The sequence below is a fragment of the Juglans microcarpa x Juglans regia genome, chromosome 1D (assembly GCF_004785595.1).
Source record: "Juglans microcarpa x Juglans regia isolate MS1-56 chromosome 1D, Jm3101_v1.0, whole genome shotgun sequence".
Taxonomy (NCBI): Eukaryota; Viridiplantae; Streptophyta; class Magnoliopsida; order Fagales; family Juglandaceae; genus Juglans; species Juglans microcarpa x Juglans regia.
Window position 1 is genome coordinate 39,474,567 of NC_054594.1, and position 22,049 is coordinate 39,496,615.

At 35.7% G+C, this 22,049-nt stretch overlaps 2 protein-coding genes and 1 long non-coding RNA gene across 3 annotated transcripts; 2 read left to right on the forward strand and 1 right to left on the reverse strand.

Annotated features, from left to right (window-relative positions):
- Positions 1-1,439: 1,439 nt before the first annotated feature.
- Positions 1,440-7,481, reverse strand: LOC121256916 (ankyrin repeat protein SKIP35-like). The gene is made up of 4 exons (XM_041157713.1): positions 7,367-7,481; positions 5,911-7,174; positions 4,786-5,218; positions 1,440-2,555 (listed from the first exon to the last, which is right to left on the reverse strand). Exons 2-4 carry the CDS (start codon positions 6,513-6,515, stop codon positions 1,749-1,751), a joined length of 1,845 nt encoding a protein of 614 aa, XP_041013647.1. The 5' UTR covers positions 6,516-7,174; positions 7,367-7,481; the 3' UTR covers positions 1,440-1,748.
- A 7,410-nt stretch (positions 7,482-14,891) lies between these two features.
- On the forward strand, positions 14,892-20,802 carry LOC121256944 (guanosine nucleotide diphosphate dissociation inhibitor 1-like). Its single transcript, XM_041157756.1, is given in 14 exon segments — positions 14,892-15,312; positions 16,034-16,096; positions 16,208-16,291; positions 16,419-16,526; positions 16,630-16,802; positions 17,362-17,473; positions 17,593-17,673; positions 17,786-17,848; positions 18,025-18,126; positions 18,311-18,359; positions 18,362-18,434; positions 19,601-19,811; positions 19,920-19,994; positions 20,497-20,802. Coding segments are annotated over 14 exon segments (1,332 nt in total). The 5' UTR covers positions 14,892-15,225; the 3' UTR covers positions 20,548-20,802.
- On the forward strand, positions 18,441-19,244 carry LOC121256952. The gene is made up of 2 exons (XR_005939139.1): positions 18,441-18,997; positions 19,115-19,244. It is a non-coding gene; the product is annotated as an uncharacterized LOC121256952 (long non-coding RNA).
- Positions 20,803-22,049: the final 1,247 nt, after the last annotated feature.

The following is a 22,049-nucleotide window of genomic DNA, read 5'->3' on the forward strand; positions in this document are numbered from 1 at the left end:
CAATTGGTAGCGCAATTGATATAAGCAGCCTGCCTGCTTGCTTAGAGGGGGGCTCCTATCCATGGACTTGAACATTTTGCCATTTTGGTGAGAAAAATGGTTTTCTTGAGTAGGCCATAGGTAACCTCCAAGCTCCATGTCATTCATGGAGTGATTGAATCCACCACCAACTTGTACTGGGGTTAGGCGACGTGGACCAGTAGTTAGAGGAGATCGAGAATGTGCACGTGACATCATAACATGATGTATGGAATGACGCATTACAATGATCATCCTCATATATGCCATGTCCATGAGTAAATGCCCGTAATTGGGTCTCTCTAAAATGCATTTTGAAAGCAGTGCTTGGATCCACCTCAAATGGGGGGAGGGGGTCGCCATTTAAGGAAAGGTAAAGAAAATAGAAAGAAATGCCCAATTATTCTTTCCTTTGTTTTTTTTTTTTTTTTTTTTTTTTTTTTGATAAGTAAAGAAAAATTCTTTCCTTTGTTTTTTTAAAAACAAGATATCATTTAGCAACAAATAGGATGCGATCTCTCCACGCCCTATGATAGATTTACGACCTTTTTATCATCACTTTACTATTCTTAATGTATTTGTTTAAGTTTTTAATATCTTTAATCATTAAAAAAATTAAAAAAATATACAATTTCATTAATAGTCACTTTCTTTTTTAATCATTAAATAAAAGAAAATTTAAAAAAAAATAAAAAAAAATTATAAAGAGTAGTAGAAGGGTAATAGAAGAGTGGTAAGACTATTCATTCCCCAAAGGTACATTAGATCAAATGGAGATTTCGTGTCACCCACCGATCCAATTTATGAATAATCTAATAGATCTGCACCGTTGGTGGTATATGGGGTGAGAGACAGGCACATAGCATTACAATATTTTGAACAACATTAATCCGTTTGAATGGTAAAAATGTTTCATTTTATCTCATCTCATCATTATAACTTTTTCAGATTTTCACACAAAATATAATAAATAATTCAACTTTTTCAAATTTCAAAATAATAATAATATTAAAAAATAATATTTTAACAATATTTTATTCAACTTTCATCTCAACTCACCATCCAAACGGGTGTAGAATCCAACAGGCTGTGAAGTGCACTAGACTGGCTGTGAATTGGAAAGGATTGCTTTCAAAGTGGCCATTGAAAGGACCCATTTTGCTAGATAAGATTACGTCTTGCATAGTTGGTGACAAACCAATAAGCATCTGATTGTTTTCCCAAGCATATGCGTGGTGAGATAGTGAGCTACATGGCAAATTTATCGTTTTGTGTTTTGAGTCTGGGTGAGCAATCTCACTCGAACTAAAAAAAAATTGAAATCAATTTAAAAATTTCAGCAAGTTGGACGGTAAAGAAGACAAATTAAAGGAGAACAGAAACAGAAAAGCGTGAGGGGAATAGAGGAAACAGGAGGTCAATGCCAGCCAATATACACAACCATCATATTCCAACCTCTTTTGACAATAGATAGTTGCACTGTGTATTACAGGACAGATCAACTTGCACATGCGATATAAAGATGCTATAATGCTTATATATATATATGAAGTGTGCAGGGAGACCTAAAATATAAGGCGACCACATATGATGGAAAGAAAATTGCCAAACCTTGATTGCCACGTCACCTGACCTCCAGCGAAAGCATATTATTATTATCTATGGCACATATAGGCTGGAAACAAGAAGGAAAAGCAAAAATCTGAAAGATCAGCAGGCAAAAAATCTTGCTAGGTAAGCCAGGACGTATGAACCAAAAATGGAGGAAGATGATGCTCCAAAACAGCTAGGAGTTCTCTGCCCTGGTTCACCTCTTGAAAGACCCCACCTCCAAGCCTCCTCACTGCTTCAACAAGCTGGCCTCTTAGCCTTTGAGACATCAAACAACCACCCGCCTTCATACATTCCCTATACAGCGGCAGGTAAGCAATTGCCACCTTCAGAGGACCCGGAAGATCTCTCAAGCAAATAGGAGATCCACCCCACTTCAAAATCCTCACAAGGTTCATGTAATGTTCTTGTCCTTGCCTTTGTCCATCCAAGAAAGCTGCCTCTGACCAATACTCTCGAAGAAAAGACCTTAGCTCAGGGGCTACAGCCTCATCATCAGACCTAGCAATACTGTCCGCAACAGCATAAGTAGCTGCTGGATCGCCCAAGAAGTCCGAACAGAGAAGAAATCCTACACCATCAAGGGACCCACCACTCCGTTCACCAGCAGCCTTGAGAATCTCAATGCTGAGTGTTGCAAGGACATTCTGAGGAACACATGGAAGAAGATAGGCAGCAACACCTACTTGACTGCTTGAAGTGGCAGCTGTGAGGGCAAGGCAAAGCTCCATGTCTCGGCAACCCCTTTTCACAAACCAGTCCACAACCTGCATACACCCTCTCTCAGCAGCTCTCATCAAAGGGCCCAAAAAAGCAATGGCGTTACCCTCTTCCACCAGACATTCCATAGTGCCGATCTTGCAGTAGTGGGAAGCAAAGCCCAAAGCAAGGTCGACATCAAGATCCAAGCTGTTTCTTTGGGCAATCTACAGAGAGAGAGAGAGATGTTAGGCAACAAAACATACACACAAACAGATCATATAAAGGGATACAGTAATAATATGTTACATTTTTGTTAAAGACAACTTCATGAAAAAAAGTGTTTTTGCACGTGTCTGTGCGATTAAGCAAAAAGGCATGAACGGAGAGGAAACACACTGCTCAAGTATATAATAAAGGTCAAGAATACCATTTAAATTGAACATTGAAAGCATCATAGACCAAAAATTATTACATGCTAGATCCACTCGTTAGAGCCACCAAATGCAGGAGATGGAATGATTGCTAATGCACTAGTGCACTGGCCAAAATCGTAATGATGATGGATTCAATACGCATACTTGTAATATTACAAGGGATTACGATGACGAGCTCTAACCACTTCAAATGTCTGCTAGACCCCCCCCCCCCCCCCCCCCCAAAAAAAAAAAAAGGATCTCTCTCTCTCGCTCTCTCTCTCTCTCTCTCTCTCTATATATATATATATATATATATTTGGAAAATGTGCTGTCCAGATCTGAAGCTTTATATTTGGTAATGCTAACAGTTAGCTATAAAGATTTAACATGACAGCTGCAAAGACTCATTTTTCTATAACCTAAGCAATCCCATGAACCCATCAGAGATTGGAAAGCAGGATCATTTCTACTGAGAGGGAATATGGACACCTCCCCAATTTAGATACAATCTGATAAAATCGGACAAATTTTTATTTGTGAACCTCCAACCAACAAAATAGTACGAGAAACACCAACTGATTTTTTTTTGGACCTTGGGGGGGGGGGGGGGGGGGGGGGGGGGGGGGAGAAGAAAAACAAAGGATCAGAACCGAGATAACTGATTTTTACATCTCGTAGTTCTCACTCATTGTTTTTCAGAGATTCTCTAAAAGCCAATCGTGGCAGGAGAGCAGTTCAAAATAGAAAAGCTTGCATCAAGTTTAGGCATACATGTGAAATGAGGGAGTTCTCTCTCAAAAAATTGTAACAATACTGTTTTCCATGCCAGTTATGACATAAATAAGCAGGGAAGTCATTTCAAATCATAAACACTGTTGCATGGCGAGGTAATGAAAATCTACGAGAAGCTAGGGAGTCACCATACTTTCTTATTTATCTCTTGCTTTGCATTAATCTTTTATCTTCTTTCTCTATTGATTGGATTTTGACATAAATGCTTGGGATGTGAGATATCTGATCTTTCTAATGGTTAGTTTAAGTATGAAAACTCTCTGTTTGAGGAAATTATGCCCATCAAGATACCATCTTTTTGTAATATAACTCAACAATATTTAAACTGCTAGTAAGCATGGCAGAATGACTTCCGATTCTACTTGAAATGTTTAAGGTTGCGTTTGGATAGGGAGATGATCTCAGATATTCTGTAAATAGTAGTGAAAAAGTAATAAAAAGTAATGATAGAATATTGAATAATAGTGAATAGTAGTGAATAATAGTGAAAAATATGTGAAAAATAATAATAAAATAATGAATACTCCACTACCCAAACTAGCCCTAAAACTTACAGAGATTTCAGCCAAATATAAAAAAGTGTCTTAAATGTTAAAACCACTGATCAAAAAAAAAAGATTTCAGCCAAATACAGTCAACAAAATTTCATTATGTATTACATACACAAACATGGTATCAACAACATGGGAACTATATAAAGCCATTCATAAGTAACACTGATACGTGCACATGAAGAACAAAGGCAAACAGCTTGAACAAAGACATGAAGAGAAACATACGACTTGAACCTAGCAAAATAATTTTTAGAAAAGAAAACAGCTAAAAGCCTCAGGCAACTTCTTCTTCTTCTTCTTCTTCTTTTTAATAAGTTCCCATTATGCAACTTCATGTCACCATCATTGAGCATCAACACAATAATAGTTTTCACAATAATGGAGAGGAATAGTAAGTGTTTTGAAGACTGGGAGCATTCCTTGGATGACCTGAAAAGATTCTTCTTCAACACTTTTTTCTCGGGCTTCGGCATTGATTGTAATGGGGATAGTTTTCACAAATTGCTTGTATCCATTTCTAGTTCCTAGATGATGCTAGGTATAATCCATGTATACTTCCTGTGTACTTGGGCTATGCCTCTTTCCAATCAACAAACCTCTATTCTTATAAAAAACAAAAACAAAAAAACAAAAGTTCCCATTAGGCAACTTCATGCCACCATCATTGAACATCAACACAATAATCGCAATACCTGCAATAAGATGCGCACAAGTTCTGTACTCCCAAAACGTGAGGCTTCAAGGAAACATTGATTGACATTGTCAGCACCACCCTCTACCAACATACCCAACAATCCTTGGATTGCAGTTGCTGATATCCCAGTTGCCCAACCAGGATCAAACGAGCTAGAGAAGAGAGTGAGGGGGAAGCAGGCCGCATCAAAGGCCTCTGTAAAGTCCTTTCCAGTAAGTTGGTTGCCAGCAAGATCTAAAAATGTCTTGAAAGCAGATAACTGGAGTTGGATCTCAACAACTGAGCTGTGACTCACCCTATCCTTATTGCCCTGGCAACGAGAATGGAAGCCTATACATTTTAGAGCCCATTCAGTAAACTTTTGAACCTTAGCACTAGCTTCTGCCTTCAAGACCTCATCCCCATTACACTCCTGAAGACGCTCATGCAACCTGATCAAAATATGGAGTAGAAAGCCTCATCATTCAGCATAAAAGTAAAACATATCTTACATTTAATAATGAAAAGGTGTGGAATTTTCTGTTGCATAGCATGAAATTTGTTAATAGTCCATGCCCTCCCTAGATCAGTTGGGAGACTTTCCAACGATGAGTTTTCCCATCATAATTGTTTTCAAGCATCCCCAAAAAGGTTATGCTAAGAATAAAGAGGCACAAGTAAAGAACTGCTTCCATTCTACATTGTAAGCATCATGATGTCAAAGTAATATAGACAATTGTAACAGTCCAGTGGACATGCAGTTTCCCTTTCTTTTCTTTTCTTTTTTTCCTTTTTTATCAGTAAACAAAAACTTTATTGATGCAAATGATACACATAGCCCAAGTAACATGGTTTCCCTTTCATCCTATCAAAAGTTCGTTCAAGAGAAAAAAAGAAAAAAAAAATATTGAGAGAGGATTGCTTCTAAATCGTCAACTAGATGGAATTACACCTTAAAGAAAAAACAAGATATGAAAACATAATCAAAGAAATTTTTCTTCAACACTAACAAACAAGCGCTACTCCTACAATATAAAAGAAACAAAAATATTTTTGATCAAGTGTTGAATTTTAAATCCTCTCAAGCGGCTGGTAAGTTACACAAGTATCGTCTCAATAAACAGTAAAAGAAGATTACACTTACCTCTGAGCCATTACAGCGACCGTATCAGCAAGACTCATTGTTCGGCTCTGGCATGCGGAGACGCACGAAGCTAGAAATGAAGTCCTCAAAGCAGCTCTAGTAAAGTCATAAGCACCATTGGCAATGATCTTCTTAATCAATCCCGTAATCCCATGAAGCTCTTGCTGTGTGCTCAGGAACCAGATGGAGTCCAATGTTATGCACAAAGCATCATTAAGGGTCTGTGGATCTGCCAACAAAATCAAACTCTCTGCAAGCTCCCAATCGTGAGAACTCGCGGCACCTTGAAACAACCGACCCAACTCAATCCTGTCTTGTCTACTAAGCTTCTTCTCATGCCCAAGTTTTTCTTTCTTTCCAACCTCGGAATCTGTTGTAATAATCCTGGATTTGAGCTTCTTGACATTGCAACAACAACCACCAGATAATATCAACTCTTTCCTCACAAGAGATCCTTCTCTAGAGAATACCACATCACTTTCCTCGCCTTGCTCTGAGCCATTCCTTGGACTATCAATTCCATTTTCTTCAGTTTCCATTTCCACAAACATGGAGTCTTCACTATTTTTTTCCTGACACCCCACAACAGATATCTCCGCTTCCATCCTTACCCTCTACACAATTCTGCCGTGCCCTCCCTAATTAAAAAACCCCTAATCAAGTAGACAATCGATGTCCCCAACAAGCACAACAGGATGCATCCTAAAACAACTAAGCCCCCACCGAAAAAAACCCCTGCCTCAAAATCTTAACCCCATCAAACTCAAAATGGTATAACAAAACCGAAAACCTACAAATTTTTATCTTTCCTTCAAACGCTACTAAATTTTTTTGAAGGCTGGCGTAATTTTAGCAGCCTTCAAACGCTACTAAAAGTAGCCCCAGTTAACGAGAATGAGAATTAAAATCCCATTTTGGTAAAATCCAAAAAAAGAAAAAGAACCCACGGGCCAAAACTCAGTGAAATCCAAAAATCAAACCACACTACCACGAATTACTGAGAAGTGAGATATATATGGCCAAACTACATATATCCTGGTCTTCGGACACGATCCGAGCAAATGAGAAATAAGCATCAATGCGATCAAAACCAGTAAACCCAGGAAAGAAAAGCAAATCTACCAGTTATACCCATCAAAATAGCATTGGCCAGAGAAGGCATAAACATTAGACCCACAGCTGCATCCGTAGAAATCCCCAGAAAGCACCCGTTTAACAAATCCACGGGAATTCCAGAAATATCTTTAGAGATCCAGAACCAACCCTGAACCATCAAATACCATTTTGGTTAGCAAAACAGACCAGGTTTTTTGAGTAATTAGCAGCTAAATAGAGAGTCCGTTCGGAAAGCGAGAAAGTTAAGGAAATAGAACAGGCCGAAAAAAGTAAATCCAAATGCATAAATAGCAATATTACTCTGAGATAGGGAGAGAGGAGAAATGAATAGACAGCCAACCTGATAAATGGAAAGATGCTGAGAGAGCGAGAGACATGGGAGCAAAGCAAAACCCTCTGCCTATGATACTCTTTGAGAAATGCTCTTCTACTTATTTATTTTATAAACAGGAAAAAAGTCAAAAAACAGACAAACAAAAAATCTGAATTTTATTTTATTTTAAATCTCCTTTTATTTCTAAAAAATAAAGAGACTGAAAAAGATAATTTCTACTTATTTATTTTATAAATAGGAAAAAGGTCAAAAAACAGACAAACAAAAAACCTAAATTTTATTTTATTTTATTTTAAATCTCCTTTTATTTCTAAAAAATAAAGGGACTGAAAAAGATAAATGGGTAAGTCGAGATTAAATGAGTTAAATAAAATTTTAGTAGAATATTATTTTTTAATATTATTATTATTTTAAAAATTGAAAAAATTGAATTATTTATTATATATTATATGAAAGTTTGAAAAAAAATTATAAGAATAAGATGAGATGAGATATGATTCTATATCCAAATAAACCACTTCATTTGAGTTGTTCGATATTAGTTGTTCAAATATAACTTTGTTTTTATTTGTTTGAGTAGTTATATTGTCAAAGTCGAACACATTATTTACGATATTTAAATGATAATATTTAATTTATAAAATTTAAATTTTATATTTTAGAATAAATTATACCGCATAAATATTTTATTAAATATATTATACACATTAATTTGAGAATATAATTTTTTTTAAATAATAATAACAAAAAAAAATAGAGAGAGAATGGGAAGATCTTCGTTCACAATGTCCAAAGTTTTACTTTTTTCTAGATGTAGATTTAAAGATAGTTAAATTATATGGAAATTACTATTTTTAAGGATCTTTAAACTTAACTGAAATTAAGAACATGAACTAGGATTCAATTTATGACGTCTGTTGTCCGTTAATAATTTTAAATTATAGAATTGCAACTCCTTTAATAATAGCATGTCAGCATCTTCACTGTCGCTTATTGTATTTCTTAATCAGGAAAATAAAGGGTCACACGTACAAAGTTACCCTCCCCACCACTCAGATGACTACACATCACACATCCCCTCTCTTTCTTCTCTTCTTCTTCTTCTTCTTCTTCTCCTTGTCTTTCCTTTATTTTGGCTCTTTGCTATGCTTTCTTGGCACCTTTCCTAAATTCATTTCTCTTGCTTTAACTTCAATGAGAAAAAGAGACATCATTGCCAGCCCTTGGACGGGTGGATGTATAATTATGTAGAGAGAGAGAGAGAGAGAGAGGGCTTGCTTATTCAATATGGGAAATGGTGGAGGGCATAGGTCAGAGGGATAGCGAGTGAAGAATATTTTGGCGGTGCTGCTGATAGTGATGATACTGATAGCAATGGTTGTGTATTATGTATTGGGCCCCAAAAAAGTCCAAACCCACTGGGCTTTTTGGGCCATCTTTGTGTGTTGCTCTGCTGGTTTTGAATGGATTGGGCTGAGCTTTACTTTGATTTATTTTTTGAAAAAAGAACACCTAATTACATGTTAGGGACTTAAAAAAACAACAATTAAATAATGAAAACATACCCCATCAATTACAATAGCAAATGTCTAACGTAATAATGTTTGGAATAAACAATCTTTGATTTTTTCTAACGACGCGCCCATCTCAAACCAAATACACTACACAAAACATAAGAGAATCATCTTCCGAACTGCGGCGACTTAATGATTACCCTAAATACCTCTCCAATAAATCAAAAGATCTACCACCCTTTTAAGCCAAATCACAAAATTAAACTCACTTGGTATCAACTCACAAACCTAATTTTAGTGGAGTCCAACAGATCTTACCTAAGCTAGTTTTATTTTGATCCAAATGGCGCATTGATGGACCGGTGGGTTCATGTTTTGTGCCAACCATATTGGCAGGTGTTACTGTCTATTGGATCTCATGGACTGTGATTGGAGGTTAGTAATTATAATATCATTTTGTTCTTTTAAACTATGATCAAACTATGACTCAAATTTGTGTTAAGAAAGTGTGTACATTTTTTTTATGAATCTCTACAAATTTATTTACTTTTTGTAATAACTCTTAATGCAATCGTGATTCATGTTCATATCCAAAAATAATCTTTTGAGAGTTATTTTTGCTTATGAAGAAAAGATGAAGATATATATATATTTATTTATTTTGAGTATTGTTACTTTAAGACATCTACGCTACACTGCTTACGTGATATAATTTGATTTAAATAATAAATTAAAATTTGAATTCTATAAATCAAAACTTTCAATTTAAATAATGTGGATGGTATATTCTATCCACTAGCTTGATAATATAATAACTCATTTATTTTAAAAAATTTATATTTATAAGCCAGATTGTTTATTAAAAAATAAAAGAAGCAAGAAAGATCAAAGGGTTCGTTTGGATATAAAGATAAGACTCAAACAATCTCATCTCAATTGTACTATTTATTTTATCTGCGTATTCAAACCCACATTAAACTATGTTTTAACTTTTCTCTACAATCTGTTTATTGTGCATTGATACGACAATGAAAAATTCTATAAGAAACAACCGCGGGGAACCGCGGGGAAACCGCGTCCCACATGGCAGAAAGAATACAACGTCGTTCTGAACGTTTGTTAGTCTTTTCCTTTTCATTTTCGTCTGAGAGTTTTCCCCCCATCGTTTTCATCTTCCCGATGTCTTCCCCTCGCCCCCATTTCCAGACCTCCCTTCCATCTTCAAGCATTCGTCTTCCACCATCCCCACTCGAAATCTACCACACGAAGACCGACAACGAAGAACCTTCTTTAGCCAAATTTTCTCTTCCCACGAAAGCCCACCTTCCACACGAAGGCCGATTCTTCCCTTCGATCATCTGCCTCCCCTTCGAAGCCGATAGAAACCCTAACCAAAGCAAAGCCGAAAGAAACCGTAACCAAGTTCTGCGTTTCTCCCTCCCCTTTCCTTATTTTTGATAGAAATTTTCCTTGGTGCAGGATATCTTTGATGCTCAATGGAGGAATTTTGGTGGCCAATAAGTCGAGGGCTTATTTTGGTTTAAGAGAGAGGGGGATGTCCATTGTTTGGTTTGGTATGTGCTTTTCATTATAACTCAACTCAGTTCTTGAACAATATTTTTAACACTTTGTGATCCATGACGTTTCTCTAATCTTCACAGATTTTTAATTCCTTCTTTATTTTTGTTTGCCTTGCTTATTTTCTGCTCTGCAACATCCTATTCATCCTATCGAGCGGACCCGAGTAATTATCTTCTAGTATTCATCCTATCAGTTTTCTTGATTTCTTCATCTTCTTTCTGTACATGGATTAATTACACTGAGATTTAATATTGAAAACCTAGTAAAATTTCAAGATTAAAATTCTATTTATTTCTACTCTTTATCTACAGATACTTGAGAAGGTAAAACTAGCGTATGACATTCCTATAGTGATTGATGTCCACGAAGTTATCCAGGCAAGCTTTTGTTTTCTAGTGGTAGCCTTGTTCCTTCTGTTTTATTTCTACTTGGATATCTCTTTACATATGGCGGCAGCTATATTTGTTGACCGGATGTATACTCTTATTCAATTAATATTGTATAATAATTTGGCAGAGTTTATACAAATTCATCCTGATTATTTGCTGCTTTCACGACAAGGTGTTTATATGTATTTCATGATCTTTTCTAAGCAAATGATAATAGCCATCTTATGACTTTTTGGGGATGATAAGAGTGAATTGCATGTTTCTTTATGTAAGATGAAGTCTAGGTGAATTGAACAGGGGAAAGAGGAGGCTAAAATAAAAAATTGTGATTTATGTTGACAAGGAAATGCATTGATGTGAAAACTTCACTGGATTAGTTGTGTACCTCAGGAGCATTTGTGCTTGTATACCTGTATGACTAATTCTATGCATCTGTTTCAATAACAAGACACGCTGCTAAACAGTTGCAGCTTCGGTTCATCATATCCATGCAGTCATAGATGTATTTGTTTCTCATATCTTGCTGCGCGTATCGCCACTCTCAACACTACGATTTCTACTGCACTTATTTAAATATCATGCATATAAATGTCATCTATTTCAATTGGGATCCTAGCACACAGCAGTCTATATATATAATTAACGGCTTTATATAATTAACAGCTATATATAATTACATTTTTACTCAGGTCATGTGTGCAGTTAGGAGTTAACATGCCAGCACAGGCTAATCACAAGCTTCGGTAGGATGAGGTTGATTCCGAAGCTGAACATTTGGAGGTTTATGATGTTGTTCTCTATTTGGGCATAATCGATATACTGCAGGAATACAATTTGAGAAGAGAGTTGGAGCTTCTGGAGCAAGAAGTTGAAATATTGCGTTCATGCACATTACTCTGCCTATATTGGACTTTTGTAGTTGTTGTGTCATGTTATGTAGTAGTGTGTAGGTATCTTTGGAACTTGTTATATGTTGTCAAATTTGTAGGCTTATGTTAGACTAATTAGTTGGTGCTTACCAGAGTTCACCCACAAATTTTGTGAAATTTGTACTTAGCTTAAGTTTTTGAAGTGATTTGGGATTGAGTTTTGTATAAATGAATGATTAGTTTATATCATTTGCAATACTCTATTGCAGCAGATTCCATTATCCCACATTTGCATTATGTGTTCAAGTATTAACTCTTTACATGATGTTTTGGCATCAGGATATATTACTCAAAAACTCCAACCTGCTATATACAACCTGCTATATACAACCATCAAAAAAGTAAAAAAACTCAGAAACTCTCTCAAAAAAGCAAAAAAAATAAAAAACTCCAACCTGCTATATACATCCATAAAAAAAGCAAAAAAAAAAAAAAAAATCAAAAACTTCAACCTGCTACCTGCTATATATAGCCCTCAAAAAAGCAAAAAAAATAAAAAACTCCAACCTGCTATATACAGCCATCAAAAAAGCAAAAAAAATAAGAACTCCAACCTGCTATATACATTCAAAAACCTGCTATATACAGCCATCAAAAAAGCAAAAAAAATAAGAACTCCAACCTGCTATATACATTCAAAAACCTGCTATATACAGCCATCAAATTACACTCACATTCCAATACACAGTTCCAATACACTCTTACACTCACATTCCAATACACTCACATCAAATTACACAATACACAATTCCAATACATTCCATGACTTACATTCTAATACATAGTTCCAATACACAATTCCAATACACTCACATCAAATTGCACAATACACAGTTCCAATACATAGCTCAAAAAAGGTATCTTCATCGCTATGTCCATGAATTACATTCCATACACAAAAAGTATCTGAATATTGAAATTAAAACATCTCATTGCGCCGGTTGTGATCCATCCCCGTTAGGTTGCACCGGTTGTGATCCATCCATACACAAAAAAATGTCATTAAATATCTTCACCTCTTTACATTTCCTTTTTCCTGGTGCCTTTTTTGTCTGCGCTTTAATAAATTTCAGCATCAATATATAATCTCATACACACATCAAGTGAAAATTAAAACAAAAAGAAAAAAAAATGTTAGAGAGTTAGTGGGGACACCAGGAGAAACAAATGAACTTCATTGTTGTAGCATATAAGACAATGCAGCCATGTCAAGGAATGAGCAAAATAAAATAGACAAAACTTCTCCAAAGGGTGAGTAACTTTTCTATACCACCCACATTTAAGAAACATAATAAAGTGTTTCCATTTTACTTATGAAAAATAAAAATAATAGCATTGGCTTTAAACACACAGTAAGCTATATTTCTCACCCTTGAAAATCCATTTCTTTTTCTTTTTCCCTTACAACCAAATGCAGCAAAACAGAAATTTTGTTTCTATCTATATCAAGTTTGTATAAAGTGACATTGACCTAACAAAAACTCAAGAATTTGAAATGCTCAACATCAAACTAAAGAAACAGAGTATTATGGTCAGAGTCACTTTGTCTTACACTCTCCAAGCTCTCACTAGTGACAAACAAGTATCAGATTCATCATACACATCAGGGAAGTAACTTTCTTACGACATGGAGATTCAGTATCTATTGAAAACAAAAACATGCTATAAAATTCTCCGAAACCTGAACCTGAATCATCTTTGATTCCTGAAGTTCAACCTCGTCCCAAGACTAGCTTAAGCCCATATTTTCTTTAAAGAAATGTGGCTATTCATCTAGCAAAAAAAAAAAAATCTTCATTCTATCTTAATTTTTTACAACTAATTTGCAGCTCTCGAATCTCTCCTTCAAAGCAAAGATATAACATGTTCACAACTGCAGATATATACTTCACAGACATCGCAGAAACATTTCACTAAGATTTCATTGAGGTTCCAATGAGATAGTACACAAGCAAAACTCTAGAAGATCAAACTTTTGATTACCTAATAAATTTCACTGGGTTGAAGAACCGACGGAAACTCTCACGACGTTCACGCAGACCTCTCTCTCACCCACGACGCCGCAACCCAGAGACTTGTAGGTTGTGACGACGGCGACCGCGGGACAGCGACCGAAATGAACCAACAGACTTCAGACACACGGCGATCAGATCTCCCTCTTCGATTTCGCCCTCTTCCTCAAGTGGCAGAATGTGTTTTTGTTTTGTTTTCGTTTCCCTCCTTTTCGCATACAAGATGTTTCGTATTTTTTTTTTAATTATCTGCTGACATGGCATACTCGGTTCCATGGCGAGTCCTCAAACCGGTAGTATATAGAAGAATTGCCCCTCGCATTTCAAGCACGACAACGCACGCACCTAACAATTCAAGGTGGTTACAAGTTTGAGGTTTTTAGGGTGTGTTTGGATGTTGAAGTGAGTTGAGTTGAGTTGAATTGTGATAATAAAATATTGTTAGAATATTATTTTTTAATATTATTATTATTTTAAAATTTGAAAAAGTTAAATTATTTATTATATTTTGTGTTGGGGTTTGAAAAAGTTGTAATGATAAGTTGAGATGAGTTGATGTGAGTTTGGTAACCAAACACATTCTTATTATAAAATTCGAAACTATAAATTGTGAAAAAAAATAACTACAACACTTTTAATATATATAATTATCTATTAGAATTTTTTATCTTATTGTAATATATAATTAGAAAAACAAATAAATAATTTTGGAAATATTTGGGAATATTTTATTGTAATATATAATTAGAAAAACATTTTGTTTAACAAAGAAATGCTTTGGGAATATTGAAATAATTACGGTCAATTATAAAAAATATATTTTGAAAAAGTTAAAATATTTATGGGTTTTAAATTAATAATAAATATTACTTATTTTTAATATATTTATAATATTTTTCATTAAATAATTAAATACTTCTTAATAATTGATGAGACCTCTTTATCAAATCTCAAAATGTTAAACTCATGTGATCTCATATCATTATCAAAATACATTATTTTTTACAAACCACTTAATATCATCTCATTATATAAACACATACCTTTTTATAAATGATATATTTTTATAAATCATTTCACCTCACCTTAACTTAAAAATAAGATATCTAATCTGGACTGGCCGGAAATGTAAACTGATGGCTGGCCTGTAAAGGTATTCTCGCGTCTTTGCACTTTAGAAGTTTCCTTAGGCATAATTAATTGGAGTCATCAGTCAAGCAAAACCCATTTGAGCACTTCCTCCATCATCAAACAAAGTATCACCTCTTCCCCTCTCTCTCTCTCTCTCTCTCTCTCTCTCTCTGAACAAGAGTGTGGGAGTATATATATCTTGAGAAACATTTGGCTCGCAAACCTCTAAACCCTTACCCTCCTTCCCTTTTCGTATTTCTGGTTGTCTGTTCGTGGATCTATCCGGGAAGCCAAAGCGATTCGATCGCCATGGATGAAGAGTATGACGTCGTAGTTTTGGGTACGGGTCTCAAGGAATGCATCCTTAGCGGCCTTCTCTCCGTTGATGGCCTCAAGGTTAGATTTCTCTCTTTTCTTCTTCCCAATTGTTAATTCCTATTGTCAATTCCCATTTATTACTCATTTTGATGGGTCTTGCATTAAGATCGAATAAGGGTAACCGAGACTTGAATTTGACCGCCGCGGATCTGCTGGGTTAAACCCCTGCTTCTGTATCTAATATGGCGGTTTCATTTCGGTTGCATGTCCATTTGTTTTGTAATCATATGCTCCTCATTTCAATTAGCCAACAGCACTGTATGTAGCTTTGAATTTTTTTATTTGAGATCTGGATTGCGATTGCGATTGGAAACCCGATTATAGCACTGCGATTTCCCCGAAAAATTGAAAGAGATCCAGGTAACAGCTTCCTCTTAGCAAGAAATGGATTTGTAGTCAACTGTGCTGATGTGGCCAACTAAATAACTCGTATCAAAGTGGGCTATTGAGGATTTTACTTACTGAAAAAGAAATGGAATACATGACCGACTGGGAAGTCTAGAGGTTGTTTGTGAAATGTGTTTGTCAGCCTGAATACTGCTTATTCCATTTTCATGGTTTCTTTTAATTTCATTGGACTATCTTGTATTTATGCTCTTATAGACTATCTTGTATTTTTTGTGGGCTCCATGCAATTCACGGGATGCAGTAGTGGGTGAATATCATTGTTCTAAAGCGGCGATTAATATCATTATGTTGATTGCACTGCAATCATTGATATTCATATTTTATGAACCAGGTCCTGCACATGGATAGGAATGACTATTATGGAGGCGAATCAACATCACTTAATCTTGTTCAGGTCCTATTTTTGACTTTTTATTTGAGATTTGGGTGTCTGAAATTTAATATTCCTCTTTTATTTGTTAAAATTCGATTACTTATTTACCGTTTTAGTTATCCTTATTTTCAGCTCTGGAAGAGGTTCAGAGGCAATGATAAGCCTCCAGCACATTTAGGCTCTAGTAGGGATTATAATGTGGACATGATTCCTAAGGTATGAGTTTACTTTCTTATGTATTATTTCTTTCTTTATCTCTGATTTCATTTGGTTCACCAACTGTGGGTATGATTCTCTTATGTTTCAATTTCCTTTGATATATTGAATAATTATCGTTTGGCAGTTTATGATGGCAAATGGCACTCTTGTACGCGTACTCATTCATACAGATGTTACTAAGTATTTGTACTTCAAAGCTGTTGATGGTAGCTTCGTCTACAATAAAGGAAAGGTGTAATCTTATTCCTGAGATGTTGAATTTTTTTTTTCCACGTTGCTTACCTTTTATGTTTGATCTTAACTTGCTTTGCTGTTGAGTAAACCCATTGTTATAGATTCACAAGGTTCCAGCAACTGACATGGAGGCACTCAAATCTCCACTGATGGGTATATTTGAAAAGCGCCGAGCTCGCAAGTTCTTCATTTATGTTCAAGATTATGTTGAAAGTGATCCCAAAACACATGATGGGATGGACTTGACCAGAGTGAAAACTAGAGAACTAATTGCGTAAGCTCTTGCTCCTTGCATTTGCTGTACATTTTGCTTTCTTGCATCGTGTCTTGAGATATCCAATTGTATGTATAGGTCGTCCTGCCTTTTGTGTTGGGTAATGTCATACAAAATGAGGTTTGAAGCATAACGACTTAAATACTACTAAAAAAATATTATTGGGCAGGCGAACCCATAGAATCCTTTAGGCCCGGTTTGTATTCACAACCCATCTCAATTCATCTCAACTCATCTCACTACTATTCACTACTATTCAGTAACTTTAACTCACAAATCTCACTACTATTCACAACCCATCTCACTACTATTCATACCCATCTCAACTCATCTTCGAATCCAAACGATACCTTAATCTAATTGGATAATTTTGGATGAAGTTCGTAAGTGGAAGTAATAAATTTGAATTCTTATTTCATAATTTGTATATTTTTTCTTTTTAAAGTTTTTCAAAAGAGTGTAGGTGGTCTCAATTGATGGCATTGTTTACAGTACTCTTTTCTTGAACATATTGAGCATTATAGCCCATTTGCTCACTATACCCTGGGCATTTTGACAGAAAGTATGGTCTTGATGACAACACTGTGGACTTTATTGGTCATGCATTAGCGCTTCACAGAGATGATCGCTACCTCAATGAACCTGCACTAGATACCGTGAAGAGAATAAAGGTGAAAACTGCTTGGGGTTGATAATTAATTCTTCTTTGTTGTCCTGGATTCTTGTACATTGAATGCTTAGCAGTTTTGTGTGCCACTTATATTTGTTTTGTTTCTCACTTGTGTTATAGCTTTATGAGGAGTCCCTTGCACGTTTTCAAGGAGGATCCCCATACATATATCCTTTGTATGGATTGGGAGAGCTCCCCCAGGTCTCTCTCTCCTTCTCTCCACCTCACCAATCTTTCCCTTGGACTTCTTCTTTTGATAAATTTGGGGTTCTAGGGAAGTTCACTCAGTTAATGCCAATTTCTTCTCCCTCAGGCATTTGCACGTCTTAGTGCTGTTTATGGTGGGACATATATGTTGAACAAGCCTGAGTGTAAGGTAACTCCTCTACTACCTGTCTTGTATCAAACATTATCTATGTCATTGCACTTACCATTGGTCTGGTTTATTTATTGTTGAAGCATTTCTTTTTTTTTTCTTTTTTTTTTTATGAGGAGAATTATTGTGTTTGTTCGATAAAGGGGCTAGATTTTCTGTTTTAATTTGGATGCCAGGTTGAGTTCGATGAGGAAGGCAAAGTTGTTGGTGTCACGTCAGAAGGGGAAACTGCTAGGTGCAAAAAAGTTGTTTGTGATCCTTCATACTTGCCAAATAAGGTAATAATTATACTATTTCACACCCCTCTTCTTTTTCTTCTACCATATCCAGTGGAACTTCTTTCATTAGATACATGGTGAATCTGGAAAGAGTTTATCATAGAGCCCAAAGCTCTCTTTCCTTTCTGAAGACAGAGGACATTGAATTTTGCATGCTTCACGAAAAGCTGTGCATTTTAAACAGGTTAGGAAGGTTGGCCGGGTTGCAAGGGCAATTGCCATAATGAGCCACCCATCCCCAACACCAACGATTCTCCTTCAGTGCAGGTTATCCTGCCGCAGAAGCAGTTGGGACGCAGATCAGACATGTGAGTTCTCATGCAATGCTTCTGAGAAAAATTAATCGTGTGATATATGTTGGGTTTTTGTTATATAATTACCCCAAAAAAGAGTTCTCACCATGTATGAATGCATTTATGTAGTAGCACATAATTTTGTCAACAGAATTGGGGATCTATCAATAACCTGGGTGCAAGTTGATGTCCAACTCTTTTACTGGGAGTAGGAAAATAAAAAAATAGGATGATGATAATAGGAACTTTTGATTAATTAAGCTTCCGGATATCTTATGAAAACTCGCAGCCTTCTTTTGAGACTAACTCATGCACTGGGGATATAGACAGTCATATCCTAAATGTATCAAAATTTAGTTGTGGAAGAAAGTTCCAGAAGAAATTACATTGAATTTTTGCAAGGACGCATCTAGTCACACTAAGATCTTAGGAGTATGGAGCTAAGCAAATATTAATTGAACTCAACACCAAACTCTCCATTTTGATAGGGAACTGGTCAAATTCCAATCAACAAGTTCCCTCTGTATCTGTTCCAATTTATTTGGCGCCTAGACAGGAATATTGAACAAAGTTTGGAAGTATGTCTGACGAATTTTCCAATCTCTCAGTCCACTGATCTTTCTGCCGTGTTATCATTTTCAAAGTTATGTTGAAAACTCTTCTTCACTTTGCCGATTTGCTCTTTTTATGAGAAGACGGTTATTCCCTGAACATACTGTTGAATCGCTGATGCCACTTCACTCGGTCTATCAGAGGATGTTTCAAATAATGTATTTCAGCAGAAAAAATTCACATGACCAGTTTATCTATTGAAAGCTATGTGAATGCTATATTTTCTCATCAATTCATCTTAATTGTTATGTTTTTCACATGCGATTATATATGTGAAGTGCCTCCTCTCCCTGCAGGACACTTTGATGTATCTCTCGGTTTTTCTCTATATTGTTCGTGCCAGAAGGAACCCTCAGCATGCCAGATCATAGTGCTAGCATTATCTCCCTCCCCCCCCCCCCCCCCCCCCCCCCCCCAAAAAAAAAAAAAAAACCCAGACAAGATGTTTAAAATGTCGGAGATTGCATATATTGTTGGAGCAATAACTTGTTGGATATTTATTTTGTTACTCTTCCTCTCTTATGTTTTATTTGGAGGCTCAGTTTTTGTATCCTTCTTTGGTTGGGCAGGTACCTTTTTTGTTGCTCTTATTCCCACAATGTTGCTCCAAAGGGAAAATTTATTTCATTTGTATCAGCAGAGGCAGAGACTGATCATCCTGAGACTGAACTTAAGCCAGGAATTGACCTTCTGGGACCTGTCGATGAGATATTCTTTGATATTTATGACAGATTTGAACCAGTCAATGAACCTTCTCTGGATAATTGCTTCATATCCACAGTAAGTGATCTCATAATGTTTTCTTGATGTTTGCTTTGATTCCATTGCTACTTGTGCAGCTTTTAGCAAGTGATGGACGCTAACAAAGTTCATTTTCACATTTAACAGAGTTATGATCCAACAACACACTTCGAGTCGACTGTCACGGATGTACTCAACATGTATAGCATGATAACTGGAAAGGTAGTGAATTTTATTAATTTTTCCTCTGTCCATTACTAAGTCATCTCTTGAGGTCCACATTTATGTCATGGACATGCTTGTAGGCATATCCATTTTTATAAATCACGATACCTTAATCACATATGTTGACAAAAAATGGAGCACCTATATAACGCAATGGAACATGATGAGGAAAGTCTTAACCATCACAGTTGATTGGACAGTTTTTTGGCCTAGTAATTTCACTGTAATGTTCAAGTTGAACTGCTTAAAATAATCTTTGATCAGGGCCAGGTTTTACTTGCTTTGAGCAACAATTATTAGGAAGGGCCATCTTGGCCATTGAAAGATGAGAATAAGCTTTTCATACTTAGTAAGAAAAACTATTTGAGTGGCCAGTAGAATATTTTCTTTGGAAAAAAAGAAAGTTGTTTTATGAAAAAACAAACTTGTATCAGTTGTTGGATGTGCCTGTTCTACCTCGCCATGTTTTAAATAATAATTGGTTGGTATTTTTGAGCAGATTCTTGACCTCAGTGTGGATTTAAGTGCTGCCAGTGCTGCAGAAGAATGAGGATTGACGAACACTACTTTTGGTGCTTGAAATGATAATTCTGCTTTATTCCAAGTTCCTCAAGAGTGTCAAAGTTGCCAGTCAAGAAAGTGGCATTATGCCTCGTCTGTCTTGTTTTCTTTTGCTGTCTTAGACCATATGTTATTTTGATAAAATGTTGTTGTCATACGTACTCGATGTGTATTTAAGACATGCATCAGAAGATGCACTTATGGTGGCAGCTTTGAAATGAAACTTACTTAGAATTGCATTGTATGACTTGTTCCTCATTGCCCCACCTGCTGTTTGGTCTTTGCAATCCCTGGATTCAGTGCTGCTTTCTTTGTGAGTGGTTTTTCCCTTGCCCCCATTGCATCGCATTCTGATTCAGCCGCAGGATCGCATCTCTCTTGCGAAAAGTGTATCAAAATCGCCTTTCTGTGGTATTTTTCTCGGTTTTCCACCCTTTTTCTTTTGTACATCTTGTATTTTTCTTACAAAAAAATATTCACTTCCCTATCATTTTTCCCCGCATCCATGTTTCTATAGATGACGACAATGTAGTAAATTAATAGGTTTTGAAGAGTAAGCCTTTTGAGGCGGATTGTAACCATTTTAACTATAAAAAGCTTAATTTATGACAATACCAAGAAGGAAAAAGGCTACTTGGCCATTTGAGTTTATGCTTAGATGGACCGCTGAATTTGACAGTGTGATATTACTAAAAAAAAAAAAAAAAACAGAACGTAATACTCCTTTTTTTCAATTATGAGCCATCTTCTCTTCAAATTATTTAAGAATGTGATATTTCTTTGGCACAACAAAATAGAAATGAAATCATGATTTTGGAAATACGGGAGAATGATCGAAACTTCTGGCAGTATTATTGTTTGGTAATAAATTGAATAGTACATTTGGTAGTTTATTAAGTAATTTGATGATCGTTTGTAGTTGGTGATCAATCATTCTACATATGCTTTCCATTATAATAATAAATTAATATTGGTGATAATAAGAAAAAAAAAAAGAGTTTTATGTTGTCTTTTTTATATAACATTACAATGTCGGTACTGCCAAGTCAAGCGATCCAATCTGAGGAGTACACTCAGATGACTAGTAGCAGCAGCGTCTTACTACAAATTATGAGCAATGATATTCTAACTCTTTCACATCACACACAATTCATATGATATAATTTAATTTATAAGATTCAAAATTTAAAATTTATTTTACAAATAAAATTATTTCAAGTAGATGTTGTGCGGTGCCGAGACCTTATATTATAGTTATTCAAAAACTATATAACTATCCTATCATTATCTTATTTGCGAAAATGTTTAGTAACTTACAAATTTTCAATTTGATTTCATTATATTGAGAAAGAGTCATTCTACGCATCAGCCTATAGCCGCAGCACACCACACATTATTTATTTATTTATTTTTTCACCGCAGCACATCTCTCAATGGGCTGATATGAATAATTTTCTATTGAGAAATGATTTATACAATACTAGATTGTAT